Source organism: Dipodomys spectabilis, unplaced genomic scaffold (assembly GCF_019054845.1).
Source record: "Dipodomys spectabilis isolate Male_0828 unplaced genomic scaffold, ASM1905484v1 ptg000147l, whole genome shotgun sequence".
Classification (NCBI taxonomy): Eukaryota; Metazoa; Chordata; class Mammalia; order Rodentia; family Heteromyidae; genus Dipodomys; species Dipodomys spectabilis.
The window spans coordinates 3,301,731-3,323,087 of record NW_024870824.1 but is presented as its reverse complement, the minus strand read 5'-3'; the positions used below and the strand labels follow the sequence as shown (position 1 = coordinate 3,323,087).

The window sequence follows — 21,357 nt, the reverse complement described above, 5'->3', positions numbered from 1 at the left end:
ATAACAATAATTTTTTAAGTCATGGTCAAAGGAGCAGAGAATAGCATTCTTGTTGTCAGGGAGGGACTGTGGTAGTTGTGGAGATGGGATTTCTTAGCTGCATAAAGTTAGGGAGGGTCGCATTTAAGTTAGGGTCAGAAAATTCTTCGTATCTCATGCAGCCTGGTGACTACAGTTAAGAAAAATGTATGCCTGAAAACTGCTAAGAGGATTAATATTACATGTCATCACCATAAACATCAAAGTTGTTTGAGTGATGAGTTTTTTAGGTAACTTGATTATACTTAATCACTGTACAATATACATAATACACACATAGAAACATCAAATATTATATATATATTTATTTTTTGTCAATTATTTCTCAATGGGGCTGGCTCTGACTGAGTGGTTTGGTAATGAATATAATTTTAAGTATGTTCACATGGTTGACAGAATTCAGACAGATCCCATGAGGTTGTAGGATTGTTTATTGTTTTCACTTTTCCTTTATTATTGCTTCTGGATCTTCGGTGATTATTTCTAGCTTTTAAAGGCATTCTGGTGTAAATTATAGATAAGCATTATATTGCAAAATATTACCTGTCATTTTAACTTGTACTTAATGCAAGTTAAATTTGACAACTTTTAAGATTATTCACCATCTCCACTCAGAGCTCAGAGCTAAATGGTCCTTTTGCTTATCATACCTATGATTGTACTATGAGTACAGTAATTCTCTCTTTAGTTTTCAAATTGCAGTTGAGTAAAGCAATTACCATTATTAGCAATTTCCATTACTGGGAATGTGTACATTAATTAAGTTTTAATGAAAAGTGGTTTATTAGATTTATTTGTTCTATAAGTTCATTCTCTTATTTTCAACTAGTAATGAATACATTGAAGTGTGGTGTGCTGGGGAAAAAACTGTGTGAACTAATGTCTGTTGTAGAATCAACCAACATTTATGGGAGAACATTCTTGGTGCAGCCTTGACTATTGTTTTGAAAACTGCATACATTTTTAAAATTTTAACATTAAAAAGCACTATATCATGAAAAACTATAAGAATAGCATTTCCTTTGTTGGCTGTTCAGTCAAATACATCCTTTCAAAAGTCCTTTAGGTAGTGTGTGTGTATGTGTGTGTGTGTATGCGTGCACGCACACATGTGAGCGTGCACGTGTGGCACATTTGAACTCTGAGCCTGAGTACTGTCCCTGAGTTTTTTGCTCAAGGCTACTAGCACTCTACTACTTAAGGCACAGGTATATTTCTAGCTTTTTTTTTTTTTTTGAACATAAGTCTCATGGAGTTTGCTGCTGAGTCTGGCTTCAAACCATGATCTTCAGATCTCAGCTTCCTGAGTAGCTAGGATTATAGGTTTGAGCTACCAGTATCCAGCCTTCTTTAGTTTTAAATTTACTTCTTTATGTTTTACACCAATGACACTTAAATAATGATATTTATTACTTTGCTAGATAAGAGCATATTCAGAAAGAACATAGTTTTGTTTTAGCAACTCAAAAAGAATCAAACAGGATGTGATATACCTATAAAAGAAATTATTATTTGGGGTTTCTTAATTTAAAAAAAATTCAAACTATCACTATTTGGTTTATTATTGTTGCCACACTCACCAAAAGCTTTGATTTTTCTTAGGCAAAAATGTCTCCTAAAGCTTGCTTTGTGTTTTGTCATGTATAAGTTATAATACATTTATTAAAATCATGAAAATATTGATTACTTAGCTAATTATATTAAGAATAAAGACAAGGGCTGGGAATGTGGCTTAGTGGTAGAGTGCTTGCCTAGAATGCATGAAGCCCTGGGTTTGATTCCTCAGTACCACATACATAGAAAAAACCATAAATGGCACTGTGGCTCAAGTGTTAGAGTGCTATCCTTGAGCAAAAGGAGCTCTGGGACAGTGCCTAGGCCCTGAGTTCAAGCCCCAGGACTGGCAAAAAAAAAAAAAAAAAAAAAGGACAAGATTTGAAACAGAGTAGGATAATTATAAAGCAAAATATTAAAAATGTTTTCCAAGATTTTTAAATTTTCTCCAGTTTATACTAGAGTTACAAAATGAATTATAAAGCACCATATAATGTAATCAGAGAGTCACATAGCTGGTGAAGTCAATTGAGTATTAGAAGCAGACGTATCATCAGCAATAGATAATTATGACTCATTTTTGTACTGGAAAATTTCCCATTGCCCTTCACATGTGCTTGCCATCCTTCCCATTGCCCTGTGCCTTCTGCTGCTAGTTTGGTTCACTTAATGGGAAGCAATATAGGCACATGAATGGCTTGCTGCCTGGATGGAGAAGGAGGCAGAGTTGATACAGCTTCCTTTTAGAAGGCAGATTCAGATTGGTTGTATTTCTGCACATAAAGAACAAAGCTTTTTCCTCAACACTACTCTCTAGACTGGTGGTGTAGCCCAAGTGGTTGAGTACAAGCCATGAGCAAGAAAGCTGAATTAAAGTAGAAGGACCTAAAGTCAAGCCCTAGTCCTGGAAAACAAACAAACAAACACACAAACAAATAAATAAATACAGAATACTTCTAGGTTTCTCTTCTATTGTAAAGGTGCAAGCAGTTCTCTGCCTTGGTAGTCTCTGAGAACTGAGGTCTTTGGAAAGAATTTCTTCTTTTTGTTACCCCATTTCAGTGTACCCGATATTTCATTCCAAAATATTTGCAGATATAGATGATAAGTTTTTAAATTTTGCTATCATAAAAATGAGATGCACATGATTTAGTGTAAATATGACTACATAATCATGGCCTTGGTGATTAAATATTTTGCAAAAGATAAATGGTATGTCTTAGTTTTAGTCAAGTATTCCTCAAAAGAAAAATTAGTATGAATGTGAGACTATACTGATAAGGTACAATCTATATGACAAAAGATTAAGAGACAGAAAAAAGAAAAAAATTATCTTCGTAATTCAGAAGCATTTATGCCAGGCTCTATTCCAAATAAACTACATGTGCTGAACTGTTTATTTCTCACAGGTATTTTGTGGCCATTTTACAGATGTGAAAACTGAAGCACAGAACAGTTTGGTAGACCTGTTGGTCTGATTGTATGACTACTTTTTAGTTTTGCTAATACAAGTGCTAAGTTATAACAAGTATGTTATATGACTGGACAAGCTTATAATAGCAGCATAATAGAGGCCATATGAATTTTGTTGATAAATTGCATTTGATCAAATATGTGAGTTTAAATTCAAATTGTTCCTAATAAGCTGTTCTTAAGCTTGATTTTCCACATATCATAAATTTGCATAATGTCTATTGTGTACTGTTAGTGAATTTGTATTTTAATCAATTTTTTCTAATGTAAATTTAATGTCTTTCTTTAGGCTGATGGCTTTTAGCAAGTCACCTAGGGTTCATAAAATTGGCGCCATGTCTTCCGCTTATCAAGAAGAACTTTTGCAATTTCACTTAGAAAATCTGAAAGGAAAACAGAGCCAAAAACTAAGGTAAATTAGAAAACAATGTATTATTAGAGTATGGATCATATGCATTATGGAAAATTTAGAAAACTCAGAAAATCATGAAAAACTAAAAAAAAATGACATATTGTTTGGCCAAAGGTAAAGTGTTAAATATTACTATTTTTCAAATAGCTTCACTTATTTAATCGTCATAATTATTTTGGCTATTTTTAATTTTATGAATTTTATCTGGACTTGTGAATTATACACTTTTATTTGATATGAAAATTATATATGTATTTTAATTTGCCATGGCAATACATAATATGTTTAAGATAAAGTCTTTAATAGCCTCTACATTGTAAATCTCTATAGTTATTTCTTAGTCTTTTGTTGTTTTTATTTAGCCACAATAAAATGTTTTTTTCTTTATTTGAAGTTATTTTCTTCGGATAAAATTTCTAAAGGGATTGCAACTTAAAATAACTCACAAAAATTTTACTATTTTATTTACATATACTATTTTATTTATATATACTATTTTACTATTCTCAAGGAATGTGTTTTCCTTAGTTATCTTTTGTGTCCTTTTTCTAATACCACAGTAATACATGTATAAAGGAGCAGGAAAAGTCATTACATATCAAGAGCTCTAGCATGGAGAACATGAAATTCATATTACACCGTCCAAAATTGTGAGTGGTTTTGCTGTAATTTATGTAAACATATATGTAACATAAACATAATACAATGGTGCCTCTAAATCCTCATGGATACTAGAAATAAAAAGCAGCAGGACCTAATTAAACATTGACTAGACAATTGTTTAATAGAAAAATGATAAGTAGAGGAAAAATAATTAGTACAAAACTATTTGCAGCAATAGTATTGATAGTGTGGCTCAGTCAGTCAAAGGGTTGCCTAGTAAGCATGAGGTACTGAATCAAACCCCAGAACCACCAAAAAAAAAAAGATCACAGAAAGATTAATTACATTTAAATTTTCAAATAGCCTAAATGCCTAATATAGAGTGGCCTAGAAACTGAAGTACGTCTATATAGGGGAACATGCTGGAAATGCTTATAAGAAGAAAATGGAAATTTTAAAACATATTATTCATGCAATAATAAAGTGATTATAGCAAATGTAGATTCCACAATTCATAAGGAATGAGTTTATTTTATAGAAAGTTAATCTCTTCATGAAATAAATTTAAAGAAGATATTAATAGATATCTGGAGGAGGATAGATTCTTCATCCAAACTCATCTGAAAAGTACTGAGGAAGTAAAAGTTTTCTTTATTTCAAGAGTTCTCAGATTTTAATACGCTAACATGCAATGTCTATGTACATTAAGAGGACAAAATGGCAGAGTTCCTGCTATTTATGCAGCCCTTTCCAACAAAATGAACCCATGGAACATACTGTAAGGAGTATTCATTTACACTGAATGTGCATTAGTTTTTCCCCCCACTGGAAAAAGGTCATGCCACAAAGTGTAAACATATATATTACTTTTTAATATTTGATCCATAAAAACACTGAGGATATTTTCTAAATATGTTTAGCTTTTATTTATATTGTATTTTGAAGGTGTATTTAAATAAGATTACACTTAACACTTTTATCTGTGACTTGACTTTTATTATTATTATTTTTTGGTCGGTCGTGGGGCTTGAACTCTGGGCCTGGCCATTGTCCCTCAGCTCTTCAGCTCAAGGCGAGCACTCTACCGCTTGAGCCACAGCACCACTTCCGGTTTTTTGGTGGTTTATTGGAGATAAGAGTCTCACGGACTTTCCTGCCCAAGTTGGCTTTGAACCATGATCCTCAGCTCTCAGCAGCTAGGATTACAGGCGTGAGCCATCAGCTCCCGGCTTGACTTGACTTTTTAAAAAGCAGGTTGCAAGAATTATATCTCTCAGTAGACCACAGAATGTAGAAATTAGTACGGGTTATCCACTTCCTCCACTCCCTCCAGTCTACTATTTCCCTTAGTCAGGATTTATCTGATAGGTGCTAGCCAACAAACATTTCCATGTTATATTGTCTGGTTCCTAGCTATTTAATGTATGGAAGGAGAAAGGAGGAAGCTCAGCATCTGGGTAATAAAAGTCAAAAACACCTTGAGGAACTCTTAAGAATCTGAACAACATTTATGTCTAATGTAGGCACTGATCAGTAAGACCCTCCAAAGTGCCGTACCCTCTCATTTTGGAGAATATTTCCATATATCAGGATTTTATTATTATTAAATCCAACTAAGTTTCACTGATCTCATAGCCTACTATAGGAGAAAAGTAGAGCCACAGGTGACCTATATCATCTATTCATTTTTCTAAGTGTTTCAAATGTCCTGGAAATGTATTTACACAGCTATTCCTCTATGCTTCAAAAATTATTCAGATCTCAGAATCGTCATGTAATTTGACCCGAACACAAATCTGTTTCTTGCCACGTTCCATGCCCAATGCATTGTTCAAATCGTTAAACTTTTATTAGTCATGGAAGCTAAAACATCGTATCCCTAATATTACCCATCGTGTCCCCCCAAAAAGTGATTGGCTAATGAAATATGAGTCTTTTCCCCCATGGTCTGGCGTTTAACCCAAAAGGAGTATCATAGAAAGTTAGTCCTATGTTGTAGAAATGATAACCTAAGAAATCAGTCAATCGTGAGGGCACTTTGTGCTTCCCTCACACAGTTTAGGGTAAACTGTGGTCACTATGGTAGAGACTCTTGCATAGCCATACTCTATTTCTCCATACTAATTTAACTTTTAACCAGCCAATATTTTCATGTTCTCTCTCTTTTCAGAGGTTTTCTCTTGAGGGGAGGGGTCTGTTTTTGTTATTTTATTCTGCTTAAGTCTGAACCAATAAGGGTTGTCTGATTTGGAGGCTTTAGTTCAGTGGGAAAGAACTTCTCAGAACCTTAGCTGAGGTCCCCTACATAGAAAAATAGAGTAAAAGTTGTGACTGTTCTTATTCTGGCTTCCTGAGTCAGCCTCCTATCCTTCCAGACACCAGACATTCTCCACTTAGCCTGTGGCATCTCTTGTAATCTCCCAGTCAACTTATGTTCTGTTTTCTAGGCAACCAGAATTCAGTTCCTCAGTCAGAGGCTACAGTGCTCTCTCTTTCTCCTCATATATATATATATATAAATATATATAGTGTATTGAGTGGGTATCAGAAAATCAGGGGACTTTGGTGTATTTTAATTTGCATCATCTTCTTTAAGAAGCAAATATTCAACAGACCTCTACTTCCATTCATAAATTTCATTATATCTATCTTTGTGATTTTTTTGATATTTTGAAGAAATTTGAGTATTGTGAAGCTAAATTATATTTTATTTTCACATGTCTTTATTTAATTTTTAAGGTTATCTTTTACTTATTATGTATTGTATATATCACTAAATAGAAGTTTCTTTGTTTACCAAATACCATTTGTGATTGAGAAGAAATGATTAAATTGCTATATTTATTTCCCATTAAATATTTATTAACATGAGCTGTAGGAGACCAATTAAGTCATTCAACATGCACATAAAGCAGGAAGTGACTAGCTTTCCATATTTCTAATGATGTGCTACAGATAATACAATCCATATTGAACAACTGACACGTCAAATTATGTGTTACATTAATTCTAAGCATGTAAATTGAATTAGATATTATTTTCAACCAAAGTTATGTTGTGCAGTAGAAATAAATGCACAAATGTGTTTTCTTTAAAGCCTATGAAAATGAAAAAAAATATCTAATTTCACAAAATATACTTTGTGTTTGAAACCTAGGCAATGTGTTCATGGATATGTGAGGGTGCTTTGTTGTTGTGGAGTACATCTGTTTAATATTTTAGTAAGAAGGTGCATAAATTACATGCTCATTTTATAAATGGTTATGAGGAGTCATAGAGAAAAGAGCTAATAGCAAAGATTTTGTGTTAGATTTTAAGTAATGGCTTTTTCACATTTAAAAGGAAAACATTCAGCATGATACATTATCTTCCTGAGTCTCCTTTTCCTTTGCATAAAACAAAGTATGTTCTGCATATGTAATATTCTATATATAAAGCAAACACCAGATGTTCACTAAGCAAATTGTATATGCAACAATAAAGGAAACTAAAAACTCAAGCCACCACTGCAAGAAATGTTAGACAACTTTATTAATGTTAAGTTATAGAGTATATATTTGCAGCCTGTACAGTTAGACTTGAAATGAGTTCTTAGTCTTTTGTAATTATGTGATTTTTAAGCATGTTTTTCTTCTTCCTCCCTCTCTATCACTTCCCACTTTCCCATTGCCTTCTTTCCCTCATACTTTCCCTTCTTCCCTCCCTCTCTCCCTTCCTTCATTCTTTCTCTTTCCTTTTTTTCTTGCTTTCTTTTCCTCCTACCTTCCCTCCTCCCTGACCTTCCTTTCTCTCTTTCTTTCTCTCTCCTTTCTCTTTCCTTCCTGCCTGCTTTCTTTTTCTTTCTTTCTCTTTCTTTCTTCCTTTCTCTTTCTTTCTTTCCTTCTTTCTCTCTTTCTTTCTTTCCTTCTTTCTCTCTTTCTTTCTCTCTCTCTCTCTTTTTCTCTCTTTCTTTCTTTTTTTTTTTTTTTTTTTGTCGGTCGTGGGGCTTGAACTCTGGGCCTGGGGGCTGTCCCTCAGCTCTTCAGCTCAAGGCGAGCGCTCTACCACTTGAGCTACAGCGCCACTTCCGGTTTTCTGGTGGTTTATTGGAGATAGGAGTCTCACAGTCTTTCCTGCCCGGGCTGGCTTTGAACCGTGATCCTCAGATCTCAGCCTCCTGAGTAGCTAGGATTACAGGCGTGAGCCACCAGCGCCCGGCTCTCTCTTTTCCCTCCCTCCCTCCCTTCTTTCCTTCCTCCCTTCCTCCATGCCTCCCTCCAAATACTTATAGTTTAAACCTCTAGGTATGCACTCTGTCACTTAAGCCATGTCTCCATGGTGAGTTTAAAGTATATTTCACACAGCCCCTTTGATTAGACTCCTACTTTTCCACAATTTCAACAGTAGAGTCCCAATAGATCAAAATATAATTGACAGTTTATGGGAAGAAATTTAGGAATCTATTTGCAAATTATGTATATGAGGGAGTTCTCAGCACAGCACTGGAGAGATGCTGTTAAAATTTCTGTCAAGTCATGCTGCTCCTCTTGTCCAAATCCTGCAACAGTCCCCCTCTTGGAGATGTAATCCTGTCATACTGCCATCTGTTTCCCATCTGACCTTATATCACATGTCCTCTTTCTCTCTTTCTCTCTCTTTTTGCAATGGTACTGGGGCCTGAACTCAAGTCCTGAGCACTGTACCTGAGCTTCTTTTGCTCAAGGCTAGCACTATACCACTGGATCCACAGTCCCATATCTAGCTTGTTGGTAGTCTCACAGACGTGTCTGCCTGGGCTGGCTTCAAACTGCAATTCTCAAATCTCAGACTCTGAAATAGCTAGGATTACAGACGTAAGCTACTAGCACTTGGCTTCCTCTCTCTTGGTCCCATCCCTGCAGACACCAATGTATGGATTCCATGTACATGGAAGAAATAGGATTTAGCTTACAGTGAACTAATGCTGATTTAAGTGAAGAAAAATTCATCCATCATTGTATCTGAAGTTGTGCTAGATTTTACCTGTGACAAAAGCATATGCTAAAATGTACTGGCAGCCATCTCTAGAATATTTTGTCAGAGGTCAAAAGATTGTTGACAGTGTTCCTCAATCTAAGACTGTGGTAAGATCAATCTAGGAAGCATATATATGCATGTATACATATGTATAGTTTTTCTGGTCTTCTTTGTGTGTGTAAAGCATTCTTATGAACAATAATCTTTTTTGAGAAAATTGTGATACTTCTAGTGATACCACTAGAAGCTGATTAATTAAAAATTGAAAATTATATTTTTGTTTAGGCCATCTTTTACAGTTACAAGAGAGTTCATCTTGAAATTTAATCGAACACGGGATTTGGTGAACAAGGAAAAATTATTGGAACAAGCTAGAAAAAATATTCTTAGATGTAAGGTAATTATACACTGTTGGTTACCTAGTTGAAATTACTTTTCTATTTGATACATGAGGACGTATTTTAAAGTACTGAAATACTGAAATAAAATAGCCTTAAATTGAGTTATACTTATGTTTTATTAGTTATAAAATATAGTTATACTATAAAATAAATATATTTATTAATAAATCTATAGCTATCTGTAAATATAATTATATTTTATTACTTATAGCTAAAATATTAATAGAAATTAAATTTAAAGCTTATGACTAGAGAATTCAATATCATGTGGTTTCTTATGTGAAGTGCTCCATAAATTATTAGGAAATGTAGCTGATAGCTACAAGACCTGAGAGAAAAATGTCAAAATCTAGCAAATATTTTTTTTTCTTTGAAAGCTTAGTTGAGTATAACGATTCACAAGGAACAAAGATGATCTTCCTATATATACACTGTAGCGGCATTAAGTATTGAATTATTTTTAATAAACTATTCCTTACTCAGATTGCTAAATGTGCATTTTTTATTAGTTATGATACTAATTCTTAGTTTTCAATTAGATATAGAGACTGAACAGGAAGCAAATTCCTTATTTTTCCATTTCTAAATTTAATTCACTATAAACCTGACAGAGAAATAATCTGTCTATATGATATTTCTTTGTTACCAAATAATTCATGAAATAAAAGCAGCACAAGACTGAAGCTTATTGTAAGGTGTCTTTTTTTATGATGGTGGCTATTTTTGAGGTCATGACCATTCATATATATGTATGCTGTACCAGAAAATAATCATTTAAAACATTTGACTTAAAATGCAGTATTCTTCTGAAAAGTGTGCATGGTAAAGGTGCCAGGAGATACTGCAGCAGTAGGCTTGGCTGTAATTGGCTATGAGCTTTAGAGACAGCCTCAGGAGTAGGTACTGCAATAGGGAATCTGGGTAGCCCTGACCATCTCTTTTTCCTTACTGTTTAAACTCAAAGACCAACATTTAATCTACATCCTACTTTTCTCTTACCTCTATTTCCTTCAGCTGCTCAGTTCTGAAATACCTAGACTTTCCCGGCAAACAGGCATAAATTGATTTCTTCAATATTTTTGCTTCTAAAATCAGAGATACATTCTTCTAAAATCAGAGATACATTCTCTCAGAAAGATAAAGTAATCCCTAGAAATCAGAGTGAGAGTCATTTTAACAAATAATTCATGTCATTATTTTGATCATTAATGTAACACTAATACACTTTTCAAAAATATAAAAATACAATTAAAAGATCAAACTATAAAGCTCATGGAATGATTTTAGAATATACATAATTAAGAGGTAATACAATAGGCACCTGAATGAGAAGATGCCTATTTTGTTTGACTAATTTTATGTTTCCTCATGGCAGAGAAAATTGGGTCTGAAAACTCTGGGCTCTGGGAAGCATGTGCATCTACCTTCTGCATGGATTGAAGTGACATATCTGGCTCAGTGCAAAGGAGAAATCCAAGATGGTATGTACTTTGAATTCTTCCTAAGAGTCCAGAGTGCTTTCTGGATTTGCAGTTAATATATAATTTGAGAATTTGCATATTTAGAAATATTCAGAAGACCAGAAATTTTCTATTCTCCATTAAAATGTCTCATACTATTTCATTGTGGAAATTCCTTCTGTAATTTTGAATTTAAGAATTGGATTACTCTATGTTTTAATTACAAAATTATTTTAAAACTTTTACTCAGCATAGTCTTCATTGCTTTTCCTTAAGTTGGTAACTACCTAAAAAGTGATATACACTTTCATTTAGTGTTTTTCAGTTACAATAGGCACAGTGCTTTCAAGGAACTTGTTTCTACATTTTATAATTTAAACTCATAAAAAGTTAATCTCATGGTTGTCCTTTTTACTTATTTTAAACAGCAAGCTTTCCTGATTACCTTTTCATTGATCACTTCTCATTTATACTCCTCTAACTGATCTGAAAAAAGAAAGTAAATAATACTGTTTTAAGGAGATAAAATTTCCTGTCATTATCCTAAATGTTATATGTGTAACTTTGAAGATGAGTTTTAGGATGTTAGCCACATGAAGGTCAGAGAATATTTCCCCATGTAAATTGGGATGTGTAATAATGTCTGGGATGTGTAATAATGTCAAGCAGTAGGAGGAGGAAGAACTATTTTGTACTTAACTTGCCTTTATGAGCCTTCATCACAGTACCATCTACAGCCTGACCTCTATTAAATGTTTAAATGACATTGAAGTAAGCTGAGCACTTTCAGTTTACTACCAACCAGGAATCACTTGCTCTCCACTGCCAACTAAACTTCAGTTTTGTTCATGTCCTGCTGTCATGTGATTTATTGGGAGGGGATCCCTTGATCCAGCCCCAGAGGGTTTACTCAGTTAATCACAGGAATTCCCATTAACTTGCCACAGTAGGATTAGAAGTAGTCATGCGACCTGGTTCTCCCGAAAGTGATGCAAAGATAGGTCTGTTTAGAACACTTTTTTTTTTTTTTTTGGTGGGTATGGGTCTTGAATTCCTTGCCTGGGCGTTGTCCCTCAGCTTTTAAGCTCAATGCAAGTGCTCTACCACTTGACCCACAGCGCAACTTCCAGTTTTCTGGTGGTTAATTGGAGATAAGAGTCTCACAGACTTTTCTACCCCTGCTGGCTTTGAACTGTGATTTTCAGATCTCAGCCTCCTGAGTAGCTAGGATTACAGGTGTGAGCCACCAGCGCTTGGTCAGAACACCTTTTATTGGCTTATTTTTGAGAACTACATGGTTGGGAAGAAAGTATTCCTTTTCTGGTCATATCCTTCATTATTCCTCTAGTTCAACTGTGAGAATAGGATTTCTGAAGCTGATGCCACCAGCACAGACACCATGTATGCCAGGGAAATGGGAAGACAGAGAAATGTGTGTACAGATAACAGTCAGGCCAACCATGCTGCCTGCAGTTGCTCCAATTCTGATCTGAAATGCTACACATGGTTATTTTGAACTCAACACTGTTTTGCTGAGTTCAATGTTACACAGAATCAAAAGCTTTTTTCTCCTTCCTTCTTTCTTTCCTTCCTTCGTTCCTTCGTTCCTTTCTTTCTTTCTTTCTTTCTTTCTTTCTTTCTTTCTTTCTTTCTTTCTTTCTTTCTTTTTCTTTCTCTCTTTCCTTCTTTCTCTCTCTCTTTCTCTCTCTCTCTCTTTCTCTCTCTCTTTCTCTCTCTCTCTCTCTCTCTCTTTCTTTCTCTCTCTTTCTCTCTTTCTCTCTTTCTCTCTCTCTCTCTCTCTGTCTCTCTCTCTTTCTTCTTTCTCTCTCTCTTTCTTTCTTTCTTTCTTTTTTTTTTTCGTCATGGGACTTTAACTCTGGCCCTGGGCGCTGTTCCTCAGCTCTTCAGCTCAAGGCTAGTGCTCTACCACTTGAGCCACAGTGCCACTTCCGGTTTTCTGGTGGTTTATTGGAGATAAGAGTCTCATGGACTTTCCTGCCTAGGATGGCTTTGAACCACGATCTCAGCCTCCTGAGTAGCTAAGATTACTGGTATGAGCCACCAGCACCTTGCTCAAAAGCATTTTAATTCATTTAGATATTGAACTCCGTATGATGTTCTAAGTAAATTTCCTAACACAGTCTCCACAACTGAAGTAAACCTCAAAAGAGGAGGCCTACCTCTACTCTACTGTGTTACTCATTCTGTTGTTCATTCTGTACCACCATAGGCCAGTTGACAGCTTAAACAATTTCCAGAGGCATCTTATTTCACTTAAAATGAGGCCCAACATCATATCATGGCCTGCCATGACTTTATAGGACATGGCTCCTGGCTACTATTCTACATATTCATTATGCTGCAGACATACTGGCTCCCTTTCTGACCATCATTATGTTTTTCCTTTCTGAAGTTGTATTTGCTGTTCTTCCTAAAATATTTACACAGCAGTTTCTTAAAACCTTTAGAATGACTCAAGTTGCCATTTCTTTGTAGGTACCTAGCTTTATATTCATCCTCCTTCAGCATCACATCTAACTTCTTTTGTCTCATTTTTTATGGTTTTTGTTCTTGTCTTTTATAGCATTTATCTTTGGCCATTCTTTCATCAGTGAGCTCTGTTATATTTCTCTATCACTTTGAATATGATCTCGTGATCAATATATAATGTTGGCTGAAAAAGCTAGAGTTCCCTGAGCATTTCTCTCCCTCTCTTTTAAGTAGTCTCTTGACTTGATGATTCTGAGTCCAGCTTTGTTAGTTGGACTTTCTACATTGGAGCTCAGGATTCCAAAGCTAGTTCTGATTGGGGGCAGGGGATATTCAGGGAGAAACTAAATTTGCCTTGTCTGTTTTGATCTAGCCTCTGAAGTTATCTGTTGCTACTTGTTATGCATTTTACTGATTAAAGCAGTCACATGGCCTGCTTAGGTTTAAATGAAAGGAGCTTGGGAGAATTCACCTTTTGGTGGGAAGAATGGCAAGGAATTGTGAACACTTAGAAGTTGATGAGCAAATAGTTATCTGCAAAAATTAATTGTAGCATGTAGAAAACCAAGATGATGTTTAAATGACAAAATTTCTTCTTTATGGAATTTCAGAAGCTTTAAGTATCCTCTATGCTTCTCTGGACCATGCTTCCTTCACTTATGACCAGCTACCTGCTTTGTTTTTTGTGGCAGAGTCAGTTTTATATAGACTCTGTTGTGATGCATTCAAGAAGGCATTTTTATATTCAGTTGAGATAAAGTTGGCAAAGGTATGTTTTAATTTTTGATGTTATTATTATTAATTAATGTTAGATTACAATATATGATGATATAGCATCCATTTTTTTAATCAAAACAAGGTATTTGCTTTTATTATGGATCATTTTCTTATTTGTTAGTTTCATTTCTAACTATGTAGTATGTTACAAATTATGTGGTATATAGTATGAGTAATATGTTATTACTTGGTATCTATGTGGGAAAGTTTAAGAAAATGTAGTTTTACAAACTATGTAAGAAAATATTTGTTTAAAATAAATATGCTTCTTTTTTCTGGGCATATATTGATTTTACATTTCTTCATTTGAATGACTGGCTTTTTGTTTTGTTTTGGGTGTGTATCTGTACCAGGGCTTGAACTCAGGCCTCACAATTTCTCTAAGCTTTCTTGCTTGGGGATGGAACTCTCCCTCCATTTTAGCATTTTTCTAGTTGTTTGGATATGGTACCTTGCAGACATTTTTCATTCAGTCTGGCCTTGAACCATCATTCCTCAAGTTTCAGCTTCCAAATTGAGCCGTTGGCATCTGAAGGACTTTTTAACGTTAGTTCTTATTCTGTTTTAAAATGCTGACAACTAGTTGGGTGCTGGTGGCCCAAGCCAGTAATCCCAGGTACTCAGGAGGCTGAGATTTGAGGACTGTGATTTGAAGCCAGCCCTGGCTCTTATGTGCAATTTATCACCAGAAAGCCAAAGTATAGTGATGGCTTGAGTGGTAGAACTCTGGCTTTGAACAAAAAAGCTCAGGGACAGTGCCCAGCCCCGAGTTTAAGCCCCGCCCCCTGTCATACACAACACACACACACACACACACACACACACACAATGCTGACAACAAATAATCTTTGGATGAAAGATACTGGTTCTTTCTGTGTTCTACATCATTTTAGAGCTATACATGGGTCATTATTTTATACAGATTATGTTTCAAAAGACCTTAAACTCATTTGGATTCAGTCTTTACAATGGTAGTAGTTTACTGTGACAAAATTTATTCTTAGTCTAGTAAATTTATTTTAACTAATGATTTTTTTTGCGAAGAGTAGCAAGATTTCTTCTTTTTCTTTTCTTTTCTTTTTGGTGGTTTAGGTTTAAAGTCAAGGCTTTCTTGGCTTGCTTGCCCTGTAATATAATGTCAGTTATTCTTCGACATGTTTGGGAATAAATGACAGAGTTGATGCAGACAGAATGTAAGAGATAATGACCTACACAGAGAAAAGAAACTTTACATGAAGGAGGAGTGAAAGGGAAAAGTTATGTTGTTACTAGTGCTTGTCTTAGAATACAAATATTTTTCTTCTTAAAAATTTCCACACTACTCATAATGGAAATAAGTTTATATTTATAATGATATTTAAAATTTTATGAGTTAATTATAAATATGAAATGTGTAAAACCTAAGTATATTCACATTAGTGATAAAAATGAAGTGGAATACAATGGAGGGAACATGGAAAACACAAAGAAAGCTGGATGCTTTCCTAATTCCTTCTCATCTTGCTAATGACCTTTCTCCATTTCTTGACTTAAAATTACAGTAGGGAAGCTGGTGGCTCATGCCAGTAATTCTAGCTGATAATCTGAGATCTGAGGATCATAGTTCAAAGCCAGCCCAAGCAGGAAAGTCTGTGGGACTCTTATCTCCAATTAATCACAAAAGTTGGAAGTAGAGTTGTGGCTCAAGTGGTAGAGCAGTAGCCTTGAGCAAAAGGAGCTTAGGGAAAATGCCCAGGCCCAGGGTTCAAGCCCCAGAAACTGCAAAAAAAATGACAGTAGAAGAAAAAAGAATCACAAAATATACTTTCAACCATTAAATATGCTGATTATACATTTTACACCTGCAATCTAATTTTTAAAAATTTTTTAATTTTCCCTCCTGTTCGTACTATATACCTGGTGTGGATTCTTGTAACAGTTGCAAAATCCCCAGTACCAACCTCTGTGCTTTTCTCAATAACAATTTTATGAGCAATGTTGCACATAACTTATTATCACAATGAAAGAGATAGTTTTAGTAATATACATTATTTTGCAAGTAAGGAAATTGTGGTATAGAGAGCTTAATTGATCCACTCTACATGAATGAGGAGTCAAAAAAGGTTTTGAAAACATTGGCAGTGTAGGTCAAAGTACAGTGGAATCATCATCAGTGATGCTCACTCACTCCTGAGTTCTCACATTCAGTAAGTTTAAAATTATTCTTTATTGTTTTGCTGATATAAACTACTATTGGAAATAACTATGACTTACATCTAAAAGTGACTTCCTTGCCTTTGTTGAATGGTGTAACTAATTTCGTTGGAAACTTCTTGCTGTTTTTGAGTACAAAGCTTCATTGAAAAGTATTTCTACATAGGTGAGTGTGACAGATGAGAGAATAAAGGAAGCTGATGCTGGGGGCTGTAGGGAATTCTTTCATATGGGCCAATTTGGGAAGGAATTACTGAAAAGTGGCACATGAGCAGACACCTGCCTGGGTAAAGAAAGCAAGGGCCTAAGTGCATTTGGAAAGAGCATTATTTTTGCTATTTATATTTTGTTATTTGTGCCAGTATTGAGGCTTGAACCCCTAGACTCACATTCTTACTTGGCTTTTTTTTGCTCATGGCAGGTCGTCTGTCATTTGAGCCACACTTCAATTTCTAGCTTTTTGGTGGTTAATTGGAGATAAGAGTTTCATGGAATTTTTTGCCCCAGGTGGCTTCAAATAGAGATCCTCAGATCTGTCTTCTGAGTAGCTAAGTTTACAGGTATAAGCCATCAATTCCCAACTTAGATAGTTATTTTAAAAGCTACTTTGAGGTAAGATTTAAATAAATGATCATGAAATGAACATGCTACTGTAAGGATGGAGTTCAATGGCTTTATCATTGTGTATACCCTAATTATTCCACCACGAAGTTGTTAACTATCAAACTTCCAAATTGCTTTATGACCCCTTATACCCAGAACTATATATCTGCTCCTGTATCTGGTTTCTTCTACTTGCATGTTATTTTTGAGAAATATCTTACATATTGAGACATATTCTTACTGTGTATATCCATAGTCCATTCCTTTACTGATGTCACTCTATTATACAAACACATTAGTATTTGTTTATTCATTCTTTTATTGAAGGTAGTAAGCTGGGTCCACAATTATTTTTATTGTTTTATTATTATTGTTGTTTTAATATGTGGGTGTATCTTAGAAATGACCAGTATGCCTGGTGCTTTATAAATGCTGTCAACTTACACATACAAAAAAGAAAGGAAAGTAGTTCCAGAGGTATCCCATCTCTCTACCTGCACAATTTTGTACCTCCTAGGAGGTACAAATTCAGGATTGGATACAATAAAAAAGATATAATCATATCTTCCAACCTTTCATCCCAGGTTTTATATATTCTTTTCTTTCTATTTGCTTCTGAATGTAGAATTGCCTTTGCTATTGAATTTTGCTTGTACAAATGTAGAGAATAATATTAAATGACAACTTAATATACATTGGATAGAAATATTGTCTTTCAGCCTGTTGCTGGTAGCTCATGCCTATAATCCTAAAATGAGTCCTAGGATGAAACCTGAGACTCACGGTTTGAAGCCAGCAAGACAGAGACTCTTATCTCCAATAAACTACTCAGAAAAAGCCAGAGGTGGTGCTGTGGCTCAAGTGGTAGAGTGCTAGCCTTAAGTACAAAAAAAACTCAGGAGGAGGGGGAGGGGGAGGGGGAGGGGGAGAGGGAGGGAGGAGGGAGGACTGTTTTTCAAATCTCCACAGAAGAACACAAAAATGTAACCAATGATGAAACTGCAACTATGATAGAATTTTTATTTCACAAAAGACAAGAAAAAAAGGAAAGGACAGAGAGGATAAAGGAAGGAAAAATGGGAGAGAAGAAGAGAAAAAAATGCAGAAGCAGAGATTCAATAGGAGGCAAAGTTTGAGTTGCTAAAGTGCAGGTACAAAAAATGAAACAATGAAGGGCCTAGGAGTTCTTAGAGATATGAACAGGCAAAGTTTACAATGAAATTTAATCTTCAGAATATCATAGATAAAATCTTTCAAAATAATTTTTCCAAACATAATTATAACTAGGGATAAGCCTAGGTTAGGTGAAATTCTAGACTGTGAGGTAAAATTTTTGCATTTTCTGTTTTGTAGGATATTAAGTGTTGTGTGTCAATATTATTGCTTAAAATATCTATTGATAATATCTTTGAACTCTTATATTATTCCCTTCAACTAAGTTTTTAAAAAAATTATTGTAAAGGTGATATATAGAAGGGGTATAGTTACATAAGTAAGGTAATGAGTACACTTCTTTTTGAACAGTGTCACCCCACCCTTCAGAACACAATTTCTTTTCTTTTCTTTTTTTTCTTAGTTCTGGGGGCTTGAACACAGGGCCTAGACGCTAGCCTCTTTGTACTCAAGGCTAGGACTCACCACTTGAGTCACAGCATCACTTCTGCAGCTATGAGTTTTTACTCATGTTTTGTTACTACTGGAAATGTTGCCTATCATTGTCTTGTATAGAAGATCACAATATTATTTTACATGGTCTATGGACCTTCTTGTCCTACTCATTAAACTCTGTCTTAGAGAAGAAGCACCGGCTATACCTGAGTGGTGTATGTGAAGAGACCCTCAAGTCATGGTTTATAAAAATTTGATTTTTATTTTTAAGTCTAAAAAAGAGTGCATGTTCACAATTAAAAAACATGACTGGATATTGTTTACTCATCTTCAAATTTTTTGTGATCGAAATTTCTGATTTTAAAAAATGCTAGAAAAATTACTGCTATAATGATGTTTATATCTTTGTGAACAATAAGCAGTCTTGGGTTTAAAGACCTGAAATGCCACTTAGTGCTTCCTAATACTTGGGAAGCATGGAGACTTGGTATGATTCATGTACTTTATTTTGGCATGTGTATCTAATAGTACCATTTATTACTGTTAGATGCGGTTTTCGTAGATCTCTCTGTCTCTGTCTCTGTCTCTGTCTCTTTCTCTCTCATATACACAGAAGTCACTGCTAGTATTAGGTTTGTCACTTTGAGTTAGCAACTTTTTTTTTTCTTTATTTATTTTTATTTTCTTCATGTTAGTATATGCACATGCATACCTAAAATATGAAAGGTCATTCAAAACATGTATTTAGAAAACGTTCACAAGTACTGTCAAGTTTCTCTCCAAAATAGCAGGACCAATTTATACTATGTTATGTGATAGTTCATGCTACTCTTGGGTCCTTATTAATACTAGATGTTACAATTTTTATTTTTATTTATTTATTTTTTTTAAATTTTTTTTAATTTTATTTGAGAACATACTGTACAGAGGGTTTACAATTACATGGGCAAGAAAATGCATACATTTCTTACCAAGCATTGCAGCCTCCTCCTTTGTTTACCCTTCACCTCCCTTCCCAGCCTCCCCCCTCCCCCCCACCCAATCATACCCCCCCTCCCCCCCCCCAACCGACATTGTAAAGCTGGTTTTGACATGACATTTTGTACTTCTCATTGTTGCAACAGGTCCACCTGAATCCTTAAATGACTTGTTTGTCCCCGTCTCCCCCACATGTTATACTGACATCAAATATAGTGAAAGCGGGGGTTACACTGTGGGGGAGGGACATACAAAGCAACAAAGAAATAATATTATAAATGCGTTAGAAACACATGCATGAAAGTAAAAAAAACATTAAAATACGTATTTGAGGGTTCGTTTTCCTAACATCACATTCTCTGACTTTTTCCGCTTGACTCTTACCTATACTAGATATTGCAAATAAGGGAAACCATGGGACCTATGTTTCTTTGGGCCTGGCTTACTTCACTTAATATAATTTTTTCCAAGCCTTTCCATTTCCTAACAAATGGGGCAATGTCATTCTTTCTGATGGAGGCATAGAATTCCATTGTGTATATATACCACATCTTCTTGATCCATTCATCTACTGAGGGGCATCTGGGTTGGTTCCATATCTTAGCTATGATAATAATGCTGCAATAAACATAGTTGTGCTGGTAGCTTTAGTGTGGCCTTGTTTGTGATCATTTGGGTAAATGCCCAAAAGTGGGATTGCTGGGTCATTGGGGAGCTCTATGTGGAGTCTTTTGAGGAACCTCCATACTGCTTTCCAAAGTGGTTGAACAAGTTTACATTCCCACCAACAATGAAGTAAGGTTCCTTTCTGTCCACATCCCCTCCAGCATCTGTTGTTGTTAGAGTTCTTGATTTTTGCTGTTCTAACTGGAGTGAGATGATATCTCAATGTTGTTTTGATTCTTTTATGGCTAGGGATGTTGAACATTTCTTCATGTGTCTATTGGCCATCCTTCTTTCTTCTTCAGAGAAGCTTCTCTTTAAGTCTTTCGCCCACTTACTTATTGGGCAGTTGTTTCTTTGAGGATTTCTTGTTGGGTGGTTTAATTTTTTGAGTTCCAAGTATATTTTAGATATGAGACCCTTGTCCGTTGTATGGCTAGTAAAGATCTTCTCCCAATCCGTGGGCTTTCTATTGATCTTGCTAGCTATGTCATTTGCCCTGCAGAAGCTCTGCAACCTTACACAATCCCATTTGTCCAACCTTTCTTTGATTTGTTGTGTTTCCGGGTCTCTATTCAGAAAATTTCGGCCTGAGCCGAGGAGACCCAGGGTTTCTCCTATTCCATCCTGTAATGTTTTCAGAGTGTCTGCTTTGAGTTCAAGGTCTTTGATCCATTTGGAGTTGATTCTGGTGCAGGGTGATATATAAGGATCTAGCTTTAGTTTTCTACATGTAGTTAACCAGTTTTGCCAGCACCATTTACTGAAGAGGCTGTCTGTCTTCCATTCTATTGTTTTAGCTCCCTTATCGAAGATTAGATGGCTATAGGTCTGTAGGTTCATTTCTGGGTTTTCAATTCTATTCCATTGGTCCTGAGGTCTGTTCTTATGCCAATACCAAGCTGTTTTGATTACTATGGCTTTATAGTAGAGTTTGAAATTTGGTACTGATATTCCTCCAGCAGTGTTCTTTCCGTTGAGGAGCGTTTTTGCTATTTGGGGTCTTTTATTGTTCCATATGAATTTGAGTTAGCAACTTTTAAACTTGAATTTATAGTTTGTGTTTTATTTTGATTTTATATGAAATCTTGTGTAATGTGTGTTTTGC

The 21,357-nt window shown here is 35.2% G+C and overlaps 1 protein-coding gene across 1 annotated transcript in view; it reads left to right on the top strand.

Annotated features, from left to right (window-relative positions):
* Tmem232 (transmembrane protein 232) overlaps positions 1-21,357 on the top strand; it is a 209,534-nt gene that overhangs the window by 18,303 nt on the left and 169,874 nt on the right. The window contains exons 2-6 of the mRNA XM_042691980.1: positions 3,356-3,478; positions 4,039-4,128; positions 9,362-9,473; positions 10,853-10,958; positions 14,039-14,196. Of these exons, the coding sequence (XP_042547914.1) occupies positions 3,360-3,478; positions 4,039-4,128; positions 9,362-9,473; positions 10,853-10,958; positions 14,039-14,196 (585 nt within the window). The 5' untranslated portion in view covers positions 3,356-3,359. The remainder of the gene's footprint in view (positions 1-3,355; positions 3,479-4,038; positions 4,129-9,361; positions 9,474-10,852; positions 10,959-14,038; positions 14,197-21,357) is intronic.